The 18,943-nt window shown below is 43.7% G+C and overlaps 1 protein-coding gene across 5 annotated transcripts in view; it reads left to right on the forward strand.

Moving 5' to 3' along the window:
- The window catches only part of FRMD1 (FERM domain containing 1), a 40,763-nt gene that overhangs the window by 6,291 nt on the left and 15,529 nt on the right, over positions 1-18,943 (forward strand). For 4 of the 5 annotated variants that reach the window (XM_064708602.1, XM_064708607.1, XM_064708605.1 and 1 more), the window contains exons 2-4: positions 3,866-4,030; positions 8,792-8,882; positions 17,602-17,681. In XM_064708602.1, the coding sequence (XP_064564672.1) occupies positions 3,935-4,030; positions 8,792-8,882; positions 17,602-17,681 (267 nt within the window). In that variant the 5' untranslated portion in view covers positions 3,866-3,934. Of the gene's footprint in view, positions 1-3,680; positions 3,764-3,865; positions 4,031-8,791; positions 8,883-17,601; positions 17,682-18,943 lie in introns of those variants that run through there. The other variant, XM_064708606.1, reaches the window with a different exon arrangement.

The following is an 18,943-nucleotide window of genomic DNA, read 5'->3' on the forward strand; positions in this document are numbered from 1 at the left end:
TGCAGGACTGCCTTGATTAAAGCTGCTTAAGCTGTTTGTGAAACTGCAGCCTAAGAGTCTAGTGTTCTTAGAAGCCTAAGAGATCTCTGGATGGTGTCTGGAAAATATTAAGAAGAGTCTTAATGTTTCTGGACAATTTTTGATGGGAGGCTGTAGGGCCACTGTGGTAAGGTTTCATCAGGAAGATGCTCAGTGCTCATTCTCTATCAGCTCTAGCAAAAGCAGATGTTTTACTGTAATAAACCTTAAAAAGCATGTTTCCAGGTGTTTGTAAGAGAAGCACAGAATTACCTGTGCTTTTTTTCTTGATAGATAAGAACTTTGTTCTGCTTTGCTGCTCGGAGTTGGTAAGCTATGGCTCGTTCATCTGTTCCCTTTATCCCCCTTGAGATGTGGTTGTAGCTGTACCTAGAGGCTGAAATGAGACTTAGGACTCAATTTGCTGTGGTGTTATGAACTAGAGTGTAAAACAAATGGTTCATTGCGAGTACCCACATGGTGTCTGGATGAGACCTTCTCCCAGACAGGCTGGCAGTGGCATGGCCCCAAATTCAGTGGTTGCAGGACATCCCTGTGCCATTGGGTGTATGGTGGGTGAGGTGTGGGGTGTTTCAGTGAGCCATCCTGCTGATCCCTGAAGCAAATGGCTCCTTCCTTCTCATCCAACTCCTCTTCCTCCCATGGGGGGCTCTGCTGCTCTTTTCTGCCTTGCTGGGGCAAACCTCATCCATTCCTGCTTTGATCCAGCAAGTGCTGGGGTTCTGGTCCTGTGCTGGGAGGCAACTTGAGGGTCTGTGGAGAGAGGAGGGGAAGATTTAATTGAGTTTTTATGACCATGTTTGAGCTGCTTAGTGAGAGAAGGCTTGAAGTTAATGACAGGCATGTTTTCCAAAGATCCTCTGCATGTGTGTTTAGGTAAAATAAACACTGCTAAATAAGCTATGCCACCACTCTGGGCTCTAATAAGCCTCCTGTCTGATACCAGAAGAATACAAACAAATAGTGCCTTTGACTGTTTTAATTGATAGACTTGCTGGGCCTTTGACCAAGCAATTGCATCTCAAAATGCACTTCTTCAGGAGCTAAAACATGAGTGTTAGTCAAAAAAAGGCAGCACAACAAAAACAAACAACCTGTAGGGTGTCCCAGAGGCTGATGATTGACTTCAGCTTTTATTAATTCATCTGCAGGGCATTTGCTGAAGCTTTTATGGTTTAATTGAGGTTAAGAGGTTGGAATTTGTGGTAAACAAAGGAATGGCATATGGGCAGTCTGAAATTGTGTATGTTTAAGTAAGAGCATTCCTTCTGGTCACTTGTTTTCATTGGGCAGTTACTCCTGACTCACAACTTTGTTAAAAAAAAGGAAAGGTGTAAACATGCATTGCTAGCAAGTTAATGATTCATTATGTTTTATCACGTCCTAACATACCTCTAAAGAAGAGAAGGTTGAGCTGGGCTTGACCTCCCCCTTCAGATTAAGGACGTTTTTTCTTTAACCCCTTACCTGTTGTGGGAGGTTCCACAAGCTCATTTGTTTTGAATCATAATAAGAAAAACACTTTCTCTTCTGCCTTTCTCACTTCCCTCTTCCAAGGGTCCACAGCTGTTCTCTTAAAAATTCAAATGGAAAAAGCAGGTGTGGGGAAAAACTCTCCAGAAAGTTTTTATTGTAGAGGCTACGGAGAAGTGGGAGTCAGTTTCTTCAGCTGTCCAAAGAAATCTGTGTGCCTGTGTTTGTGTTTTATGGTAACTTTTTTGTCCTACTTTCAGTTCTGTTTTGAGCCCTATGAGTGTCTTCACTGGCTGTGATATCCCTTGTGAGAGGGAACGTGTACTGGCCAGTGCAGCCGTTTGACAATTAAGATAAGTTCATACTTGAGGTCTCTATGCTGTTGATAAAATTTATGGCATGAATTACATCAGCTGGCAATAATAGTGGTGACCTGTTGCCCTCAAGTAATTCTGTAGACATCTGTAATTTATATACATCTGTTAATAGTGTGTAGTCTGGACCCTAAGAGAGCATGTGAGTATAATGAGAGAAGATAAATCAGAATTTTCCTCTTAATATTTTAGTTAATAGCAGCTTTCACGTGTCCCATAAAGTCAAATGCCTTTTTCTCACTTGCTTTAGTTTAGAGCAATCTTTTTAAAACTCCTAGGTCTTGTTAAACCAAATACTTGTTCTGAAAAAATACTTTAATAACTCCCATGTCTGCATTTTTTGGTGCACTTCTGTCTTATAAGGAATGCTCTACACAGCTTGAATCAAAAATTGCTTTGTTAAGAAACATTGTATAATGCTGGCTCTGGGAAGGTGGCGCATGGAACAGCTTCTGAATTTGCAAGAGGACACTCCTGGATCTATCTTATATTTGCTTTAAAAAATAATTAAAAAAAAATTGATGCTTGAGCACAGAGTTGAAAGGAGAGGGATAAATCCAAGTTCTATTTGCTGTACTCTACATTATTGTTTGCTTTTCCCATCTCCCGCACAAGAATTTGATTCTGCCATAATTTTCTCCTGGACAAACCTGGGCAAACATGATTTTAAATACAAAACAATGCTTTTAAAACTTACTTGTAGTGCACAGGCACACAAGTACATGCATATATGTGTATGTGTATACAGGCAGGTATAAGCAGGCATGACATGGCCTGCTTCCCTGCTGCTTGTGATCCCTCATGTTTTATGCGTTGTGGAGGGTGAAGGAAAAGCCCATGGCTCCCTTCACAACCTGTCCGCTGAAGCTGGGCTGGGCTCTGGGTGTGGGAGAGGGTGGCACTGCCACAACCAGTGCATTGAGCTGCCATTGCTGGGGTCTGCACCTGTCCCCAGGTGTGTGGGAGCTTTGGGGACAGGCATCAGCCAGCAGCACCTCTGTCTCTGTGCTGCAGGTGAGTGCTCAGGTGCTGCTGGTGGAAGGGAGTCACCCCTTTGTTCAGGGCAGTTGGGGGTTGGCTTACATCAAAACTTGTACAGGCATGACCCCATGGCTGGTATCTTGCTGGTTTAGGTCTCTGCTGGCATTGATACCTAACCCACCCTTGAGGAGCCTCTTCCCTTCCTGATGGATTCATTAGGTGCCACAGGATCCTTCCTGAGAGGAATGCTGAGAGCACTGGAGAGGAGAGGGCTATACATAAAATGGTACAAGTTGCTCAGGAAACTGTCTAACCTAGCTGTAAAGTCAAGATGATGTTGGCTTCCCTGCATTTGACTGCAAAGAAAACTTCCATCTCTTATTTCTGTTAATATCTGAACTTCAGCTGTAAGGTGCTTGTGCAGGCTGTGCTCAGTGCTTGAGAGGAGGGCAGTGCTTACCTACAAAAGGTGTTATACAGTGGCTGAGTTTGTGTTCCACCTCCTCCTTTGAGTTGAAGTATAGAGGATTTCAGGCAGTGGTTTCCCAGGGAGTAGGGACGGAGTGAGGGAGAGGACAGCACAGATGAGCTCCTGTGCACTGACATGTGCCTGTTGACAGCCCATTGAGCTCTCTGCTTTGGGAGTGAGCGAGGTGCCTGGCTGAGGGATGGGCGCTCCCCCATGTCACGGGTGTTCTCAGGCAGCAGCCCAAGGTGCCACCTGCCTTATCGCTTACATGAGTCTGGAAACCTTGAGTCTGGTTTGTTATTCCAGGGAGACCTCATTGCTTTATGGCACTCTCATGGGACTTTCAAGCTGTTTAAGAGGTTGACACTGCCTGGTTTGTGCTGTGATGCTGGTGGAAACATTGACTGGCCCTGGAAAATGGATGACTGTTGGGAGTGCTTTTGTTTTTAAACATCTCACCACACACGTGCTGTGAGCTGCTCCTGGTGCCAGCAGAAGCACAGCATTGATGCTCTCGCCTTTTCAACAGGTGCATGGGATGAAGGGAGCCTGACACCAGTCTGGAGAGGAGAGCCCAGCCCCCGTGGAGCTGCCCACCATGAGCAGGACACTGCTGGCAGGCAGGATGCAGCCAGAGATCCGCAGCGTCTGCGTCTTCCTGCCCACCCGCGAGCAGCTCAGCCTGGCCGTCGGGGTGAGTGCTGGGAGGTCGCTGCATCGCGGCCGCGGTTCAGATTTGTTAGCTCCCATTGTTCTCCCAAAAGCCTGGTGCTGGTCTTCTGACCAAAAGGCTATTAGCCAGCTTAGGGTAATTGGTGCTCCATTTTCTAATTGGGCAGCTTCAACTCATTTGCAGAGTTTGTTGAAAGTCAGGGCTGTGTTTGCAGGGTGGGGGTCTCCTCTGCTCTTTTTCTGTTGTTATTTACATTTTTTAATCTCTGAATGGTTTTGCTGCTTGTAATAATCCAACAATTTTTTAAAAATTGAACTTGAAATACCTTGATTACTTAGCAAGTCTACCCAACATATGACTGTTTGCTCTTGTAAAGAGTCCAGCTATCCCTGGTTTTGACAGCCTGCAGATGCCTTCAAAGAGTCTAAGGCAAACAGCCATTGAGGCTGGGTTTTTTTTCCCTCCTCTTGAGTACTCGTACACACAGAAAATCGAGGCAAGTCGCTTCATTCCTTTGATTGCTGCCTCGAATGTCTCGAAGTGTGTGTGAGTGACAGCAGGGCCAGCTCAGCTGGCAGCCCAGGGTGGCACGGTGTCTGCACAGCACGGTGCCTCTTTGTGCCGTGCCGGCTGCTCCTTGAACTTGTGAGAAACTGAGCTGACAAGAGGCACTTGGCGTTCAGAGGACCAGCGAGTTTCAAAGATAAGTGCTCTCTTGTGAGCGTGTGTGTGCACTCGTGTGGGCTGGGGAGATTTGCCTTTGTTTTGGGTAGGTTTTTTTCCCCTGCTTTGGGATGAGGAGGGGGAGAAGACAGTTGAGGTGAACTGTTATTTTAAGTACTTGAGTGAAACTGTGGCTTTTGAAGCTATGCGTGCTAATCTTCAAAATCCATGTCATAATTTTCCTACCTGCTGTGTGTAAGTGTAGCGTCCTTAACTGAAACAGCCTCAAGGGTTGGATGGAATAAAGCTTTAACAGAAAAATCTGGGACACTCTGCTTCTAGGTTACTGGTTCAAACCCAGCCCATCCACTGCCCCAGAAGGCTTCTGCAATCTGCTGGCTTTTGTGCAAGGCAGAAAATGATGATTTAATTAAGTTCTTGGCAGCAGGTGTACAGGCCTGGGTAATGGTCTGTTGCAGCTGACCCTAAGTCTCACCTTCTTATAGCTCTTATCAGGGAGGCTAAAGATGGGAGATAGCAGAGCTGCTGGCCATGGGGACGGTGCAGGAGGACAGTGCACAAGCCAGGGCTGACACTGTCACTGCTACTCACTCTGCCTGTGTCTAAATGGAGCACACAGCTGTTCCTTCACCACTGGATCATGCTCCGGTAAATCACAAAAACCTGTGGTTTATTGTAAAAAAATTTGGGGTGAGAAAGACTCTTAAGACCGAGTCCAGCCATAAACATGACGCTGCCAAGTCCACCACTAAACCAGGTTCCTAAATGCTACATCTGCATGTCTTTTTTAATGCCTCTAAAATATTTAATAAGCATAAGAAATAGTCTTGTGCATTGAGTGCTGACAGGAACAGAGGAAAAGTGCTCTGTCCCTTCCTGTTTCCCCTGTCCTGTCCCAGCCTGCTGCCCCTCCAAAAAGCTGGGGTGCCTTGTGCATCACTAGGTTGTCCTGCAGAGGAATCCCCCACAGCAGCCCTCTGTATTCCTTTTAAAGACATTTGCCCTTGTCATTTCTGATACCCCTTTCTTTTGCGTCTGGGAAATTGGGAAAGTATGTACTTGGAGATGCCTGTGTGTGAAAGGGAATAGCTGCCTGGGCCAAAACATGAGACCTCGACACATGGTTGTGTCCTAATTGCATAGAGAGTGAAACATGACCTGTTACAGCTGGGCAAGTCACCAGAAACAGCTTTTCATTTGGCTTTGGACTTTACCACAACACTCATTCAAAACAGCAACAAAAATTAAGATTTCACAGCTGGAGAGATCTTTCTTTTTTAAAGAAACATCAAGGCAATTTTCTAGTGATGTTGGTAGAACCCAAATGTAATTAGCACAACCACAGATGATACTTTGTGCATTTATTAGAATAATAATGCTACTACTAAAGATTTCCAAAGCCTTTTAACCTCTTCAGTATGGAATGCAAATACTAAACAAGCTTGCAGCTCATTGAGGTAGGTAGGAATAGTTATCTTTCCAGCAGAATAAATTATAGATCCTTCCCATGATAAGCACAGTGTTTATGCAGGTAAGTCCTCCCTCTCCCCTCCCATATAAATTCCACCCTTCCAGATAAGAGTTTACCTATATGTGTTTTATGTGGTCACATACATATTGAAGCTTGCTCTTTAAAATATATTTGTCTTACACCATTCAGAGATAGTGCTGTTGAAGAGGGAATAGCAGGAGCCATTTTAATTTCTCTTCCCCCACAGTCAAGTATCTCTTAATTAGCTTTGATGTCTGCCTTTCTGAATGTACAGTGAATCTGGGGAGTGGTGCACAGTAAATCTGCCTTCTTGGGACCAGCTGTGGATGTGAGGAGAAGCAGAGCTGTGAGGGGAACTAGGGGTGCTGCAGCTCACCCGCTTCTCTGAGGAGGGCAAGGTAAAGTGGGAGAAACTTTCGGAGTGGAGGAAGTCTGGTGAGGTCCTGTGGGTTGGTGAATGGCAAGCATAGGTCTGAAGTCTTTCCATTGTTCTGTGAACCGGAGAGCCAGTGTTTCAAAACATACATATCAAGAAAAATAGATATAGGCAACTAATGCACGTGAATATCTGTACACAGAATGACCTTGGAGTAGCAGTTACCATCTGTAAACTTGCACTTGATTTCACTTTGGACTAAATTTCACGTGTAAAGAAGCCCTGAGCCCAACGTGGGGCAAAGCTGAGTATCAATGGAAGGAATGAGTCATAACATTTCTGAGATCAATCTTGGCACAGGAACCGTATGCATAGGGAGGAAAGTCCAAAGATGAAAAATGCAAAGGGAAGTATTGGTTGCTTTGAGCAGAGGGGAAAGTAGGAGGGAACAGCAGTTGCAAATGTAATTGGTATTGCATAGCCTTTAGGGCTGGGAGTAGAACTTGATACAGAAGGGAAGTGCCAAGAGGAGGATGGACAAGGTGCTAGTAACATACCTGCTGTGCTAGAACTCTGCCTAAATCACTGTTGAGAGCTGTGTACCACAAAACTGTCACTTGAAGTACTCAGTTCCCTAGAATTAAGTATCTTAAAGCAGGTTTTTCTTCCCTTAGGTATGAAAGCTTGCCTTAGGTATGAAAACTTAGAAAATTCATCTCATTGTGTAGCATTTACAGAGAGTCCTGTGCTGCCAGTGACTCTTGCATGACCATAATCATTCTGGCCAGAGGTAGGTCACATCTTTCTTAGTAAATCCTTCCCAGGTAGGAGAACATGCTCCTTTGCTCCCAGGTAGGAGAGCTTGCTTCTTTGGCAAAGGAGATTGCTCTGTGCCCAACTTTCCCTTCCAAGCGTGTGTTCTGGGTATCTGACCAAGCACTGCATCTAGGTGTGAGACTGAAAGGGTGCAATCTTACATGGAGACTCATTATTATAAGACCCAGATGTGGTTTTGGGTCTTATCAGAACTGGGCACTGACTCCTCCCTGCTCAAAGCTTACACGTGTTTGCATTGGTGTAGTGCAGGCTTCAAAGCTCCTGATAAAGCAGCAGTGAGTGTCTGGCTACTGATGCCTTGTCAAGTAGAAGAAAATGAGTACTTAAATGACCTCCTGTTTCCCATTGTCCATGTCTAGTGACATGGTACGGCCTGGGGCAGGGAGGTGAGTGCAAGCCAGTTTCTGGGGTGTGTGGCATACCTACACTATAAGAGCTTTAAAACTTAAGATGGTGATTAGTTTGTAGCAGAGTTAAACAGCCGACTTCTGCCCTGTCCTCTCTGTTGCTCAGCAGGTAGCACTGCACTGTACCCCTGCAGGCAGCTGCTCCTGGCACTGCTAATCTGCATGGTCCAGCACTGGGGTAATGAAATTCCAAGGTCTTGGCCCATTTTGCAGCTGCAGCTGGCTGCACCATGGCCTGAGCTGAGGTTGTCTGTGTCAGTGCTGTTCTGTTCTCCCCATCTGCTCTTTCTCTGGACTCTCTGTGGACTGAGGGGATTTCTGTGTTTGTCTGTCAGTACTCCTGGGATGGTGCAGTGGGACAGGGGGAAATGAGGCTATGGATGGGGAGATGTTTAGTGGGGGAATCTTCCTATCATAGTACACATCCAGGTGTGCACATGTGGTTAACCAGAACCATGCTCCTTCTGGGGCAGTCTGTGCATTACAGGAAGTGGGGATATTGGAAGGTCTCAGTGTGCAGGGAAACACTGCAAGGTCTTACAGGCTTTTGGCTGCAGCTGCCAAAGATAGAGATGTTAATGGCTGTGTGACTAGAAGTCAGCAGGAGACAAAAGGAGCTCCTCTCTGTGGGGTACAGAAAAACCACATCTCTAACCTATGAGCTACTCAGAGTCTTTGTGTTTGTTTGGGTACTTTTGTTCCTGGTTCTCTGGAATGAAACTTTTGGGTTTGTTTTTTTTATTTTCTCAAAAAAAATTGTAAGGGAGCGGTATTTTCATTTCTGTAAATATTAATGATTATTATTCTATGATAATAGCAATAATACTGAAAACAAAGAATGTTCTCTGGTGTGGATGTGTTTGGGTATTTTACTTTGGTACCCAAAAATGTATTGGCCTGCAACTCTTCTTTAGAACTCCTCTTTAGAAGTTGCTCCATCCAGGTGCATGAGACATCTGTAATGTTGGATTGGTTGTGTCTTTCAGGTCAAAGCCACTGGACAAGAGCTCTTTCAGCAAGTTTGTGATTTAGTGAAGATTAAAGAGCCTCACTTCTTTGGCCTCAGCATTGTTAAAAGTAAGCAAACTCAATGCACGAGCAAGTGACTTGGCAAACATCCACAGACTCGCTTGTGTATTTACAGTGTGTGCATATATACACAGTGGCTGTGCCTGCAGGGGGAATTTGATTGTAATAAGGTCACAAAGTATGTAGATTATGCAGAGCCTTCCCAGAGCTCTTTTGATCTTTGGTATGTGGGCAGACAAATTGAGTAAAGGGGGGGCTTTTGTTCTCCACCTTTGTTCTGGGATTCCTCCTCTTTGTGGGGCTTTCTTTCTCTCCTGTAGTGGGAGTTGCTAGTCAACATATTTGTTACTATATTCAAAACTATAGGTATTGAACAGGAGGTGGATTTTAAAAGGATTTTGGGGCTGAAAGTGTTACTTATATTCTGAAGTCACATGTGAAGAATGTGGCACTGTGGAGGAAACTCAAATGATTGTAAAGGAATGAATGCATGCGTGGGACACATTGGGTTTTGAAATATCACATGGGAAATACAAAACTTCTAGTCCATGGGGTAAAATCCAGTTTGCTTGGTCCTATGGCTTAGTATTGGCCAGGAAATGGTGTTAAGATGATGCCTTAAAGAAGCAAATTGATATGAGAGATCACATTTCTGGTATGGTGTAAACATTGACATTCCCTCCCACACCCCAACTCTTAGTAATTAGAAATGGATCTGTTGCCTTGTTTATCTTGCCTTCCCATATTTCCAAAAGCACTGAAAGACTTGTCTCTCCTCCAAACACTGTGTTATTTACTACTGCAATTCTAGCTATTTCATTGAAATTATAGTAGTCTTATAGAAGCCCTTCAAAAGGTTGCTTTTGCCTCTTTATAAATACGTAGGATAAAATAAGGTGGTTTTTTTAAGTTTGTCTCATTTCCTTTATGCTCTCATTCTGTAAGAACTGCTTTTTTTGACTGCATCATTCAATCTGAGAGGAGCGCAAACTTTTTATCTCCATAAGGTTTGTAGAATCTCCAAAAGATTCCTTAAACCTAATATACCTGTGCTTTAAACCAGAATAGTTTTTTTAATGTGATGAGACCTGAATGCTCTTAACTTTTCTCACAAATCATCTCTGTTTCTGAGGCCTCCCCTTTGCAACATTTTTTAACACCAGGTTTTGCCTATTCCACTTGCAGGACATCTTGGCTGAAATTGGAGCCCTTGTCCTCTCCTGTAAGACAGGGCAATTTCATTCCTATTTTCTCTGAATTCTTCTGTTTTTCTCATGTTCTTTCACTTTTTCCTCCCCTTCACATGTTTTTTGTTTCATATTTACCATACCCTGCTTTTGCCTTCCCTCACCCCTTTTCTGTGAAGCAGTTTCCTTCACTTGTCAAGAACAGGGCTTCTGGTCCCAGAATACCCAGTAGTGCCAGACACCTTTCAGCCTGTTGGAAATGTATTGTAACCACTGCATACCAAAGAGCATAATAAAGCTGTTCTGACTAGACTTCAGAGTATATTGTCCACATCTTTAAGTGGAAACAGTCTTCTCACTTCATGAAAGTATTCTTCCTTTTTATAGCAGCTAATTCTTCCAGAAAGCACTTTAAAAATTAAGGAAAAGAGTTACAGGAGTCCTGTAGCCTGAATTAACATCTCTTTTTTGTTTGTTTTGGGAGCTGGTTATTTGCTTTCCTGAAAGGAAACACTTTTTCTGTTCCACAACTTGGTTTCTCTCCACCTTGTTTTGGTCAGCAGACTGTTGATCATCTCTCTTGCTGCCTGTGGCAGCTGAGATCTTGCCTCTATGGCAAATGTAGCACTGAGTGTGGCATTTGGAAGTAGCCTTTAAGGCATTGCCTGCTTCACAACAAGCTCTCATCTCAAAAAAGGGAAGTGCTCAGGTCAGGTGGTGGGGGGTCCTGGGTAAGTGTTGTATTCCCAGGTTGCCTTGTGGGTGCTGAAGTCGACTGCCTTGGCTTAGTACCTAGTCAGTGTACATCCCACAGAGGCTGGGAATGGGGGAAGCCTGGGCCTGGTCCCTCAGGAAAGGCTGAGCTAGGTGTCCAAAAAATGGAGAGGAGGCATCTACATTTTTCAACAAGGTAATCCTCTCCTTTATCATGCTTTCACCTCTGTGCTGCAGCTTCAAAAAGACACTTTTTTAAAAAACAGCTACCCTGGTTTAGTAATGATATCTTTCCCAGTTTCTTAATGTGTATTTATTTTTGGTGGTCTGATACTGCCACATGCAAAACAAGGTATTCTAATCCACCTGCATCCATTACTTTGCTGCTAATTTGTCAACAAAACCCTGACTGTCAGCAGCAGCAAGAGAATGAAAATTAAAGGATTTCTTCAGAACTGTAGCCAATCACACTGCATGGATTATCTGGATTAGGAGCCCATTTGACCTGCAGACGTTGTACAGATACACTAATGCTCAGTTGGTCTCATACTAAGTATGTGTGTGGGGGGAGAGGTTGGGGTCCTTAATCATAAACAGAAGTTTAACCCCTAAATGTGGCGAAAAGGGAAACGGCACCACAAAGCACCATGCAAGCTGCAGACCATGAATGCTGTAAGATCTAAGCTGTAGGTCTCGGAGCGTGTTTCCCAGCATTTGATACCTAAATATCTTGCCTTCTCATCTGGCTATTGTAGATGCTAAGGGCAAGCTTCAGGATTAAGGGTAACAGTTACATTGTCAGGATAGCATTTTTCATCCCTTCTGCTCTTGAACTGGTTTTTTTTATTCTCAAGAGGAAAACCGCTTCGACCCAATATATCTGAGAGGAAAAAAACTTGTTTCTATAAGAAGTTGATCCCTTTGAAAATCAGGTTCAGGAATGTGCATTAATGGGAGGTCCTACAAACCTTAGGACATGTTGCTCTTCTAGTTTTGTCATGGATCATCAGGCAGGCTATACCTTGTGTGCTCCTGCTGCTGAAGTGCTTGGTTTTTAATTTTATTTTTTTTTTAACTTGTAGTTTGCTCAGTGAAAGATCCTGCGACCCTGCCAGGTTCAATCTGGTTCCATAGGCTTCAGCAGCTGGGTCTTATATGGCAAATCCTCCTGTGGGGTCAACCTTATCTAGTGCCCTGCGGGAGGTTTCCCTCTTGTTATCGGCAAGTGTGTGCAGAGACACATTCAGTCTTCTAAAACAAAACTGAATGTCAGCAGACAATGAACAGCCAGGCTTCCTTTGTTGTTATAACCCAGATCCCTTCTATCCTGAGTTTTGGGCCATGCCTTCATAGGAGCAAACCTTGCTTGACCTAAGCAGATGTAAGCCTTCAATTGGGAAGGAGCAAGACTGCAGCTCCTATACCTTGCCACTGTCTCTGTGTCCTCTTATGAATTTGTCAGGCTGGCTTTCTTACAACCAAATCCCTCTGCTTCAGCTCCTCTGCCTCAAGAATAATACTCTGTTTTTTTAAAGCAATGGCTGTTCACCTTGCCAGGCCCATGATTCCCAGTACTCGCTTACCAAGGAGCTCAGTGATTAACTCTGCCAAAACCACTCTGCCTCCAGTTAACTCTTCTGCATCTGTGTATCCTCCAGTACTGAAGTTCATGGACAAAATATGCTAACAGGTTATCTTTGTATTACATGAGTGTGTCTTATAACAAAGGGTTTCTTAGGGACAAATAACAAAAGTTCTCAGAAATACCTTATGCTGATTTCTGCATACCTTGCTCACTACACAGTCCTTCCTCACTATCCGTGCTTCTTGCCTATCCTCTCTTAAATCTGCTTACACAATTGAATCTTCATTAGGAATTTCTCCTGAATTCTAACCTAAGGTACAGCTCTATTGCGCTTACTTTGGTACCTCAGATGAGTTAAATGCAATATAAGAAAAACATGTGCAGAAATATACCACCTAGAGGGAGTTGCAGAGGTTCAGATGTCCAGAGAGTATAAAGTACTCCTTGAAAGGACCTACATAGTCTCTTCCTATGAAGGCAAATTTTTGCCTGTACCTACTGCCAGTTGTTTCTCCTTTGGTATCAGTACAACATCCAGCCAAGTGCTCTCCTGCCTGAGAATTGCTAAGGGTTTGTTCGCCCCTGGATGAGCAGTGCTGGAAATGGTTCTACAGCTTTTCTTGTGCAGAAGAATCCTCTGTGACACTGCTGAAGTCTGGAGATCTCTGCCTGGGCATGCCTTGTTGCTAAATGTAAGATACCAATGTAAAATTATGGCAGTACCTATCCATTACCAGGAATGACTGAACCTTTATCTCAGTGTTCAGATCTCGACAGTTCCTAACACCACAAGATCTCAGGCTTCTTGATATTGTCTCCTTTCATACTACCCTCCATAGCCTTGTGTCCATCCCAGGTAAAGTGACCTCAGCCAGGACCTCCGTTGCTTTACTCCCAGCCTGGGTTGTGATTCTTCCCTTCATTGGGATACATGTACTTTCCAGCTAAAGCTAAAAACACAAGTTTTTCCTGAACCAAGTTCTTTCAGACCCTTTACTAAACTGATCAGAAAGTGAACAACATTTCTTTCTATTGGCTGGAAAGGTAACACAAGGAGCATTGAGAAGCTCTGCAGAGGTGGTGGGAGCAGGTGCCATGTGGGTAGTGATTTTCCCAAATCACTAATGCTTGGAAGCTTGGGGAGATCCACATGCAAAAGGGATGCTCTTCTTCAGTAATCAAACAAAAAAATCCAGGCTGGTGTTCAGGTTATGTGAGGGCTACAGCATATGCTGTGAGGTATATTTTAGTGTGGGTTTTTGTTGTTTTTTGGTTTTTTTAAGCTTCAGCTCTCCCCGAACCCTAGCATCCCTCTGTCCTGCTCCTGCTCTCTTTCCTGTTGCACCTCAGGGGACATAGTGGTGTTGCCACAAAGCTTCTTGAAGCATCTGGGAAAAGTTAAGTGCAATAGCCATGGATAATTTTTTGCCTTCTCTTTTACGCAGAAAATGCTTGCTATGTGGAAATTTGGCTTCACACTAATTCATATTTTATTTGAATCCTATTCTTCTGGACTGTCTAGTTGCATTGCTAAAATATACATGACTCAGCCAAATTTGTTAATGGGATCTTCCTGGCTGCCTGTGGGGCTAAGCACCGACTCTTGGTAGGACACCTTTGTGGAATTAGTTTGTGCTCCTAGCCCACAATGGGCACAGGAGGAGAACAGGTTTTTGGCATCACCATTATTTAGCTTTTATGCAGAGAACTTACTTTTCATAAAAAATGAGATGAGGAGAAACTGGTTAATGCAAAGTAATGGCCTTTAGGTTAACAATGATTCGGAATGATTTGACCCTGTATTACAGCCTTAATTTTCCATTCCCATTTTTCCTGCAGTGTAAATAATGCCTATTGTAAGTCTGCATCACTCACTGGAACTGTGTCATTTTTTTCTAACTGGGGACCTGGCACATGATTTTTTTGCAACAATGCGTGTCCTATATTTTTTTAAATACATAAAATGTGCTCAGCTAATTTTGCAGAGTAGAAGTGTTTTGCATTTCTGGTAACTGCTTATTTTGAGATGTGATTTTTACAGCATAAACTTTCAATCTCATTTGAGAATTCTTAAAGGTGAAATTGGGAGAAGTGTGTAAATTTCTTTACTGCAAAGGAGCTAGCTGTCCAGATGCATTTCTTGGGATTGCAGTGCACTGGTGGGTTGTGCCAGGTCTGGTATCTGTACATATGTACATGAGGAAACCTTTCAAGAGAAGCTGATGCATTTGTAAGATCACCTGCAGTGCTGAGATGAGATTCATGAACTTAGTGTCAGTAGCTGCAGGTGGATGAGAGTGTATTTTTATGTGAGCATGCTTCTCAGTCAGCTTCCTATTACCTTTCACTTGTCCTTCAAGTGAGGCCAGTGTAGCAATGACAGTTTGTACCTGCTGAGTATCCAGCCCTGTTTGGATCCACAGATCAAATTTATTCTTCCCTGGAAAGGGGGCCATCTGTGCATTTCTATATTGTCCTTTACAGCACTGCTCAGAGGTGCTGCAATTTGGTGCCCTTATATCTGTTAGAGATGCTTATTTTCAAATAGCATCTGCCAAAAGATCTGTTAGGGTTTCATCACTAATCCAGTGTGAGGAAAAAAAAACAAAAACAAAGCCAACAAAGCAGTAGGGCTGTGGAGGGAAATACCTCTTTGTTTTTGTGGATGGAGGCTTCCATTGCAGGTTGACATTCCAGCCATACTAACTTCATTAAGGCAGGAATGCAGTGCTGCATTCTTGCTCGGGAGGGAGGATGCTGAGCTGGGCTGGGGAGGACCCCAAGAAGGAAGAGACATTGGGGTGTCCTCCTGTAGCTTGGCTTATTCTTGTGGTTTATGTGTATCTCCCAGTAGGCCTGATAATAACCTGGAATCCTCAGGTGTGACATCTGTGCCCTCACAAAATCATCTCTGACCTAATTAACATTACAGATAAAGAGGGACTCTGGGGTGTGGGTGACAAATTGCTTTACTGTGGTGTAACTGTTCTGTCACACTTTTTCCTTTCTGACGTACTATTCAGGGATTATGGGATGGTTTGGGGTATGTCACTGTGTTTGCTATTGAAATTTCCCCTCTTGATTGAGGAATAATTAATGTGTTTCTCTAAATGCCTCTGGGCATGGGATCACTGTTGAAGTAGAAAGAAAAACTGACCCTTCAACTTGTTATAGCCACTTAACAAGGTGTCAGCTGAAGACCACAGTGCTGGCAGAGCTGATACAGGCTTTACCCATCATTGCTGTGCCATCGGGCCCAGCCCCACGGCATGTGGGGAGCCCATAGTGGAGGGCAGGCCCTGCTGCAGGACTGCCAAAGCCCAGGGAGGGACTGGGTGGTGTGCTCATGTTATCCCACTCCAGTCACTTGCTGTGCATTGATTCCCTAAATAAGCTTTTGCTTACTTTTTATTAAAAGCTTTATGGAGTCATGCTTATCAGCTTGGCAGCTGATTAGGGACAGACAATCCTAACATGAGCAAACCCTTCTCTCACTCACTGACCAGGACTTCTATCAGCCTCTTCCAGGCAGTGTTATCTGATCTTAATGGACCTAGAGAAGGAAGGGCTGGGGCCAGTGTAGCCCCCAGCCACCCTATCTTAGACAGAAGTGAAGAGGCAGGTACAAGATGCAATCTCTGTGATGATAAAAACTCTTCCTTTCCTTGTCAAAACAGCAGAAATAACTTCCATATCATCCTGTGTGCTACAGCACTTAAATTGGCCACCACAGACACTTTCAGAAATTCTATACAGCCACTTCAATGGTGCAGTTAAATATTGGCTTGTTTCTGTATGTGATATGTCAAGTAATGTGATAAACAGAAGTGTAGGTATATTAAAAGTACAGCTGCAAGTACTACAATGCAGGAAAGAGCATGGAGACAGAAACAAGACTTTTTGGGCATTGTACTTTTTGTATCCAGTGTTAGTGCTGTTTTACAGGAGGTTTCCTGGTAGGGTGATGTGTGGACCAGTTCTGGATAGCATCAGATGTGGTTTCTTGAGGTGGGAGCTGAAGGAGATGGAGATGGAAGGTTGTTTTGCTTGCTTGTTTTTTGAAAGCTAGCAAAGAAAGTATTTGTATCTGCCCCTGTAAGGATCTGCAATGCTTTGGAAGGGGTGTGAGGTAGATTAGAGCCCCCTTCAATGCCTGCTGTAACACTGACCATGCCAGGCCTGCTTCTGCCATAATACAGACATGAGTGCAGGCTCTCATTTGGAAGTCTGGGCTGGTCTTAAGGGGCAGGAGTTTGTTTTGTGAAGGGTTCTTTTTTCTTTTTTTTTTTTTCCTCTCCTTTTTACTCCTGCTCCTTTCATGTTTAAGGAGCAAGCTCTTCATCTTGGCACCTGTGTCACCTGTCAAAACACTGTCCTAAGCAAGATCAAAGTGTGGAGAGACTGGTCAGGTGAATGTGCTCAGCTGGCATTGCCACTGCAGCCTGAAACACCTGTCAAGTCTTGTCTTTTATTTTTTTCTTAAGAGACTTGAAGACTCAGGAAAAAAAATCTTTCACTGGCTGAGTTGTTTGTATTTGATAATTGGTAAGCAGTGTTATGAAACATCAGCTTTGAAAGCAGCACAAACCTCTTTCAAGATGATGTGCCATTCAGGCTGTGTCTTGTTCACTCTCACTAGGGTGGAGAGCAAGTCCTGGTCCTTTAGTGTTTTGAGGCAGGCCAGGTTTCCCTTCCTTTCATTCATCCTTTCTCTATATGAAAGAAGTTGGGTGTGAGCAGGACACACCAGACCTTCTGAGAAAGGTGTTTGTGTTTGGTCCTCTTGTTTCTCACCCTTTCAGAGGATCCCCTTCACATGCAGAAGATGAAACCTGTCAAGTACCCAGCTCTCTTTACTTACTTTTGCCATGTTGGACCATGGTGCTACATGATGGCAGAATACAAGCTTGGGTAGGGCTTGCTTGTTTAATAATAATAAAAAACTGACTCTGGTAAGCTGCCAGTACAATTAGCTGGGTAAGATGATGTTTCTCTTTTTTTGGAAATGGCTTCTTGATTATAAAGCAGGAATTCTGCATTTCTGGCTAAGATGTTTGGGAACCTTTAGCTCAGGATCTCTTGAAGGAGTGAATGACCTTCCTTCCATGCTGTCTGGAGTTGCACATGTACTTAAGAGTACTGGTTTTTTTCCTCCACTGCCCTGTCTGTTTCCTGGTCAGCAAATGTATTGCTTGGAAATAACTTGTAGAGTGACCTAAATGTTTAGTGACTAAACATTTCCAATTATTTTATGTTGAATTCCTTTTTTCTTATCTTTCAGATAATGAATATGTTTTTATAGACCTGGAGCAGAAGCTTAGCAAATACTTTTCAAAGGAATGGAAGAAAGAGACCACCAAAGTAAGAGAGGTGTTTAACTTTGGAAGCTGCTGCTTTTTTATTGGACTGCACAGTGAAATGAAAACTCTTAAACTAAGGTCCATAAAGCATCTTTTGAAGATGGTCTGCAGAATACTTTTCATTAGCAGGATGCAGTGACTTTTGCATAGTTGCACAATTAGTTAAACCAGCCCCTTAGGCACCTTTAGCTGAGCCATAGTAACCACATGGTTGCTGCTTGGCTGCTGCAGAAGTGGAGAAAGTCAGTTGGTCAGTTTTCCATTTTAATTTAGTCTGGAGACCTCATTTTTATCCTTAAGCAAAACAGCCTAAAATAACCTTTTGTGACTTGAATCTGGTACATGGGAAATGACTGGAGCTGTGACTCTTCCCAGAGTATGTGCAAAAGGGAGAGGAAGGATATTTTGTTTGAGACAAGTCCTAGTTCTTTAAGGCCAGCTAACCCTGATAAGGGAGGGAAAAACTACATGAAATAAAGACAAGCTTACGTCATTGTTTAATACTGTTCATTCAGACATGATAATGCCTGTTTGTGTGTGTGTCCTTAATAGAGGAGCCATAGTCTAGAACAAAGTATGCATGCAATTGCTGTCAGATATCTTAATTGGGTCGTTGTAAAAGTTGTCAATTACTTTTTTCCACCTTGCCTAAGCATTTTTTCTTTTGCAGAATAGGCACACTTGCCATTTCTGCTACTAAGTTTGTAGATAACTAGTGAGGTTTGGACATCTCTCTTATCCCCAGGCATGTGCTCTGCTTTTCCCAAACAAGTGAGAGTTACTTCAGAAACACCCAGAGTCATGTGAAGGGACTGCCTGTCCAGCCAGTGAGAGCTCCCCAAAACAGGTGTTTCTGGTCACCTCAGGATGGGCTATGCTTTGAGGTCTCTCTGTGATTGGATTCTGGCTACACTTTCCTGTCAGGATAAGTGTTGAACCTCTGGTGTGATGTGGATCACAAAAGACTCAGTGAGTTGCTACTGGCAGTACTACAGTCTGAGATGAGTTAGCCTATTGGACTGGGATAGTTGACAAGGTTACTTTCTATGAAGAGGTTTCAGGAGGAAAGCCCAATCCAGCTGATAAAATAGGGTGGCTATGAACAACTTCCAGAAATGAAATGGAGATGTTTGCATGGTTAAGAAGCTGTCTGCCTCAGATGTGGAGGGCATGGACCTTGTCCAGTGAGATGGATCTGACCAGCAAAGCCTTGGAATTGCCTGTGGGAGCAAAGTTACCTGTGTGAACATGAAAGTGACAAAG

Source organism: Zonotrichia leucophrys, chromosome 3 (assembly GCF_028769735.1).
Source record: "Zonotrichia leucophrys gambelii isolate GWCS_2022_RI chromosome 3, RI_Zleu_2.0, whole genome shotgun sequence".
NCBI lineage: Eukaryota > Metazoa > Chordata > Aves > Passeriformes > Passerellidae > Zonotrichia > Zonotrichia leucophrys.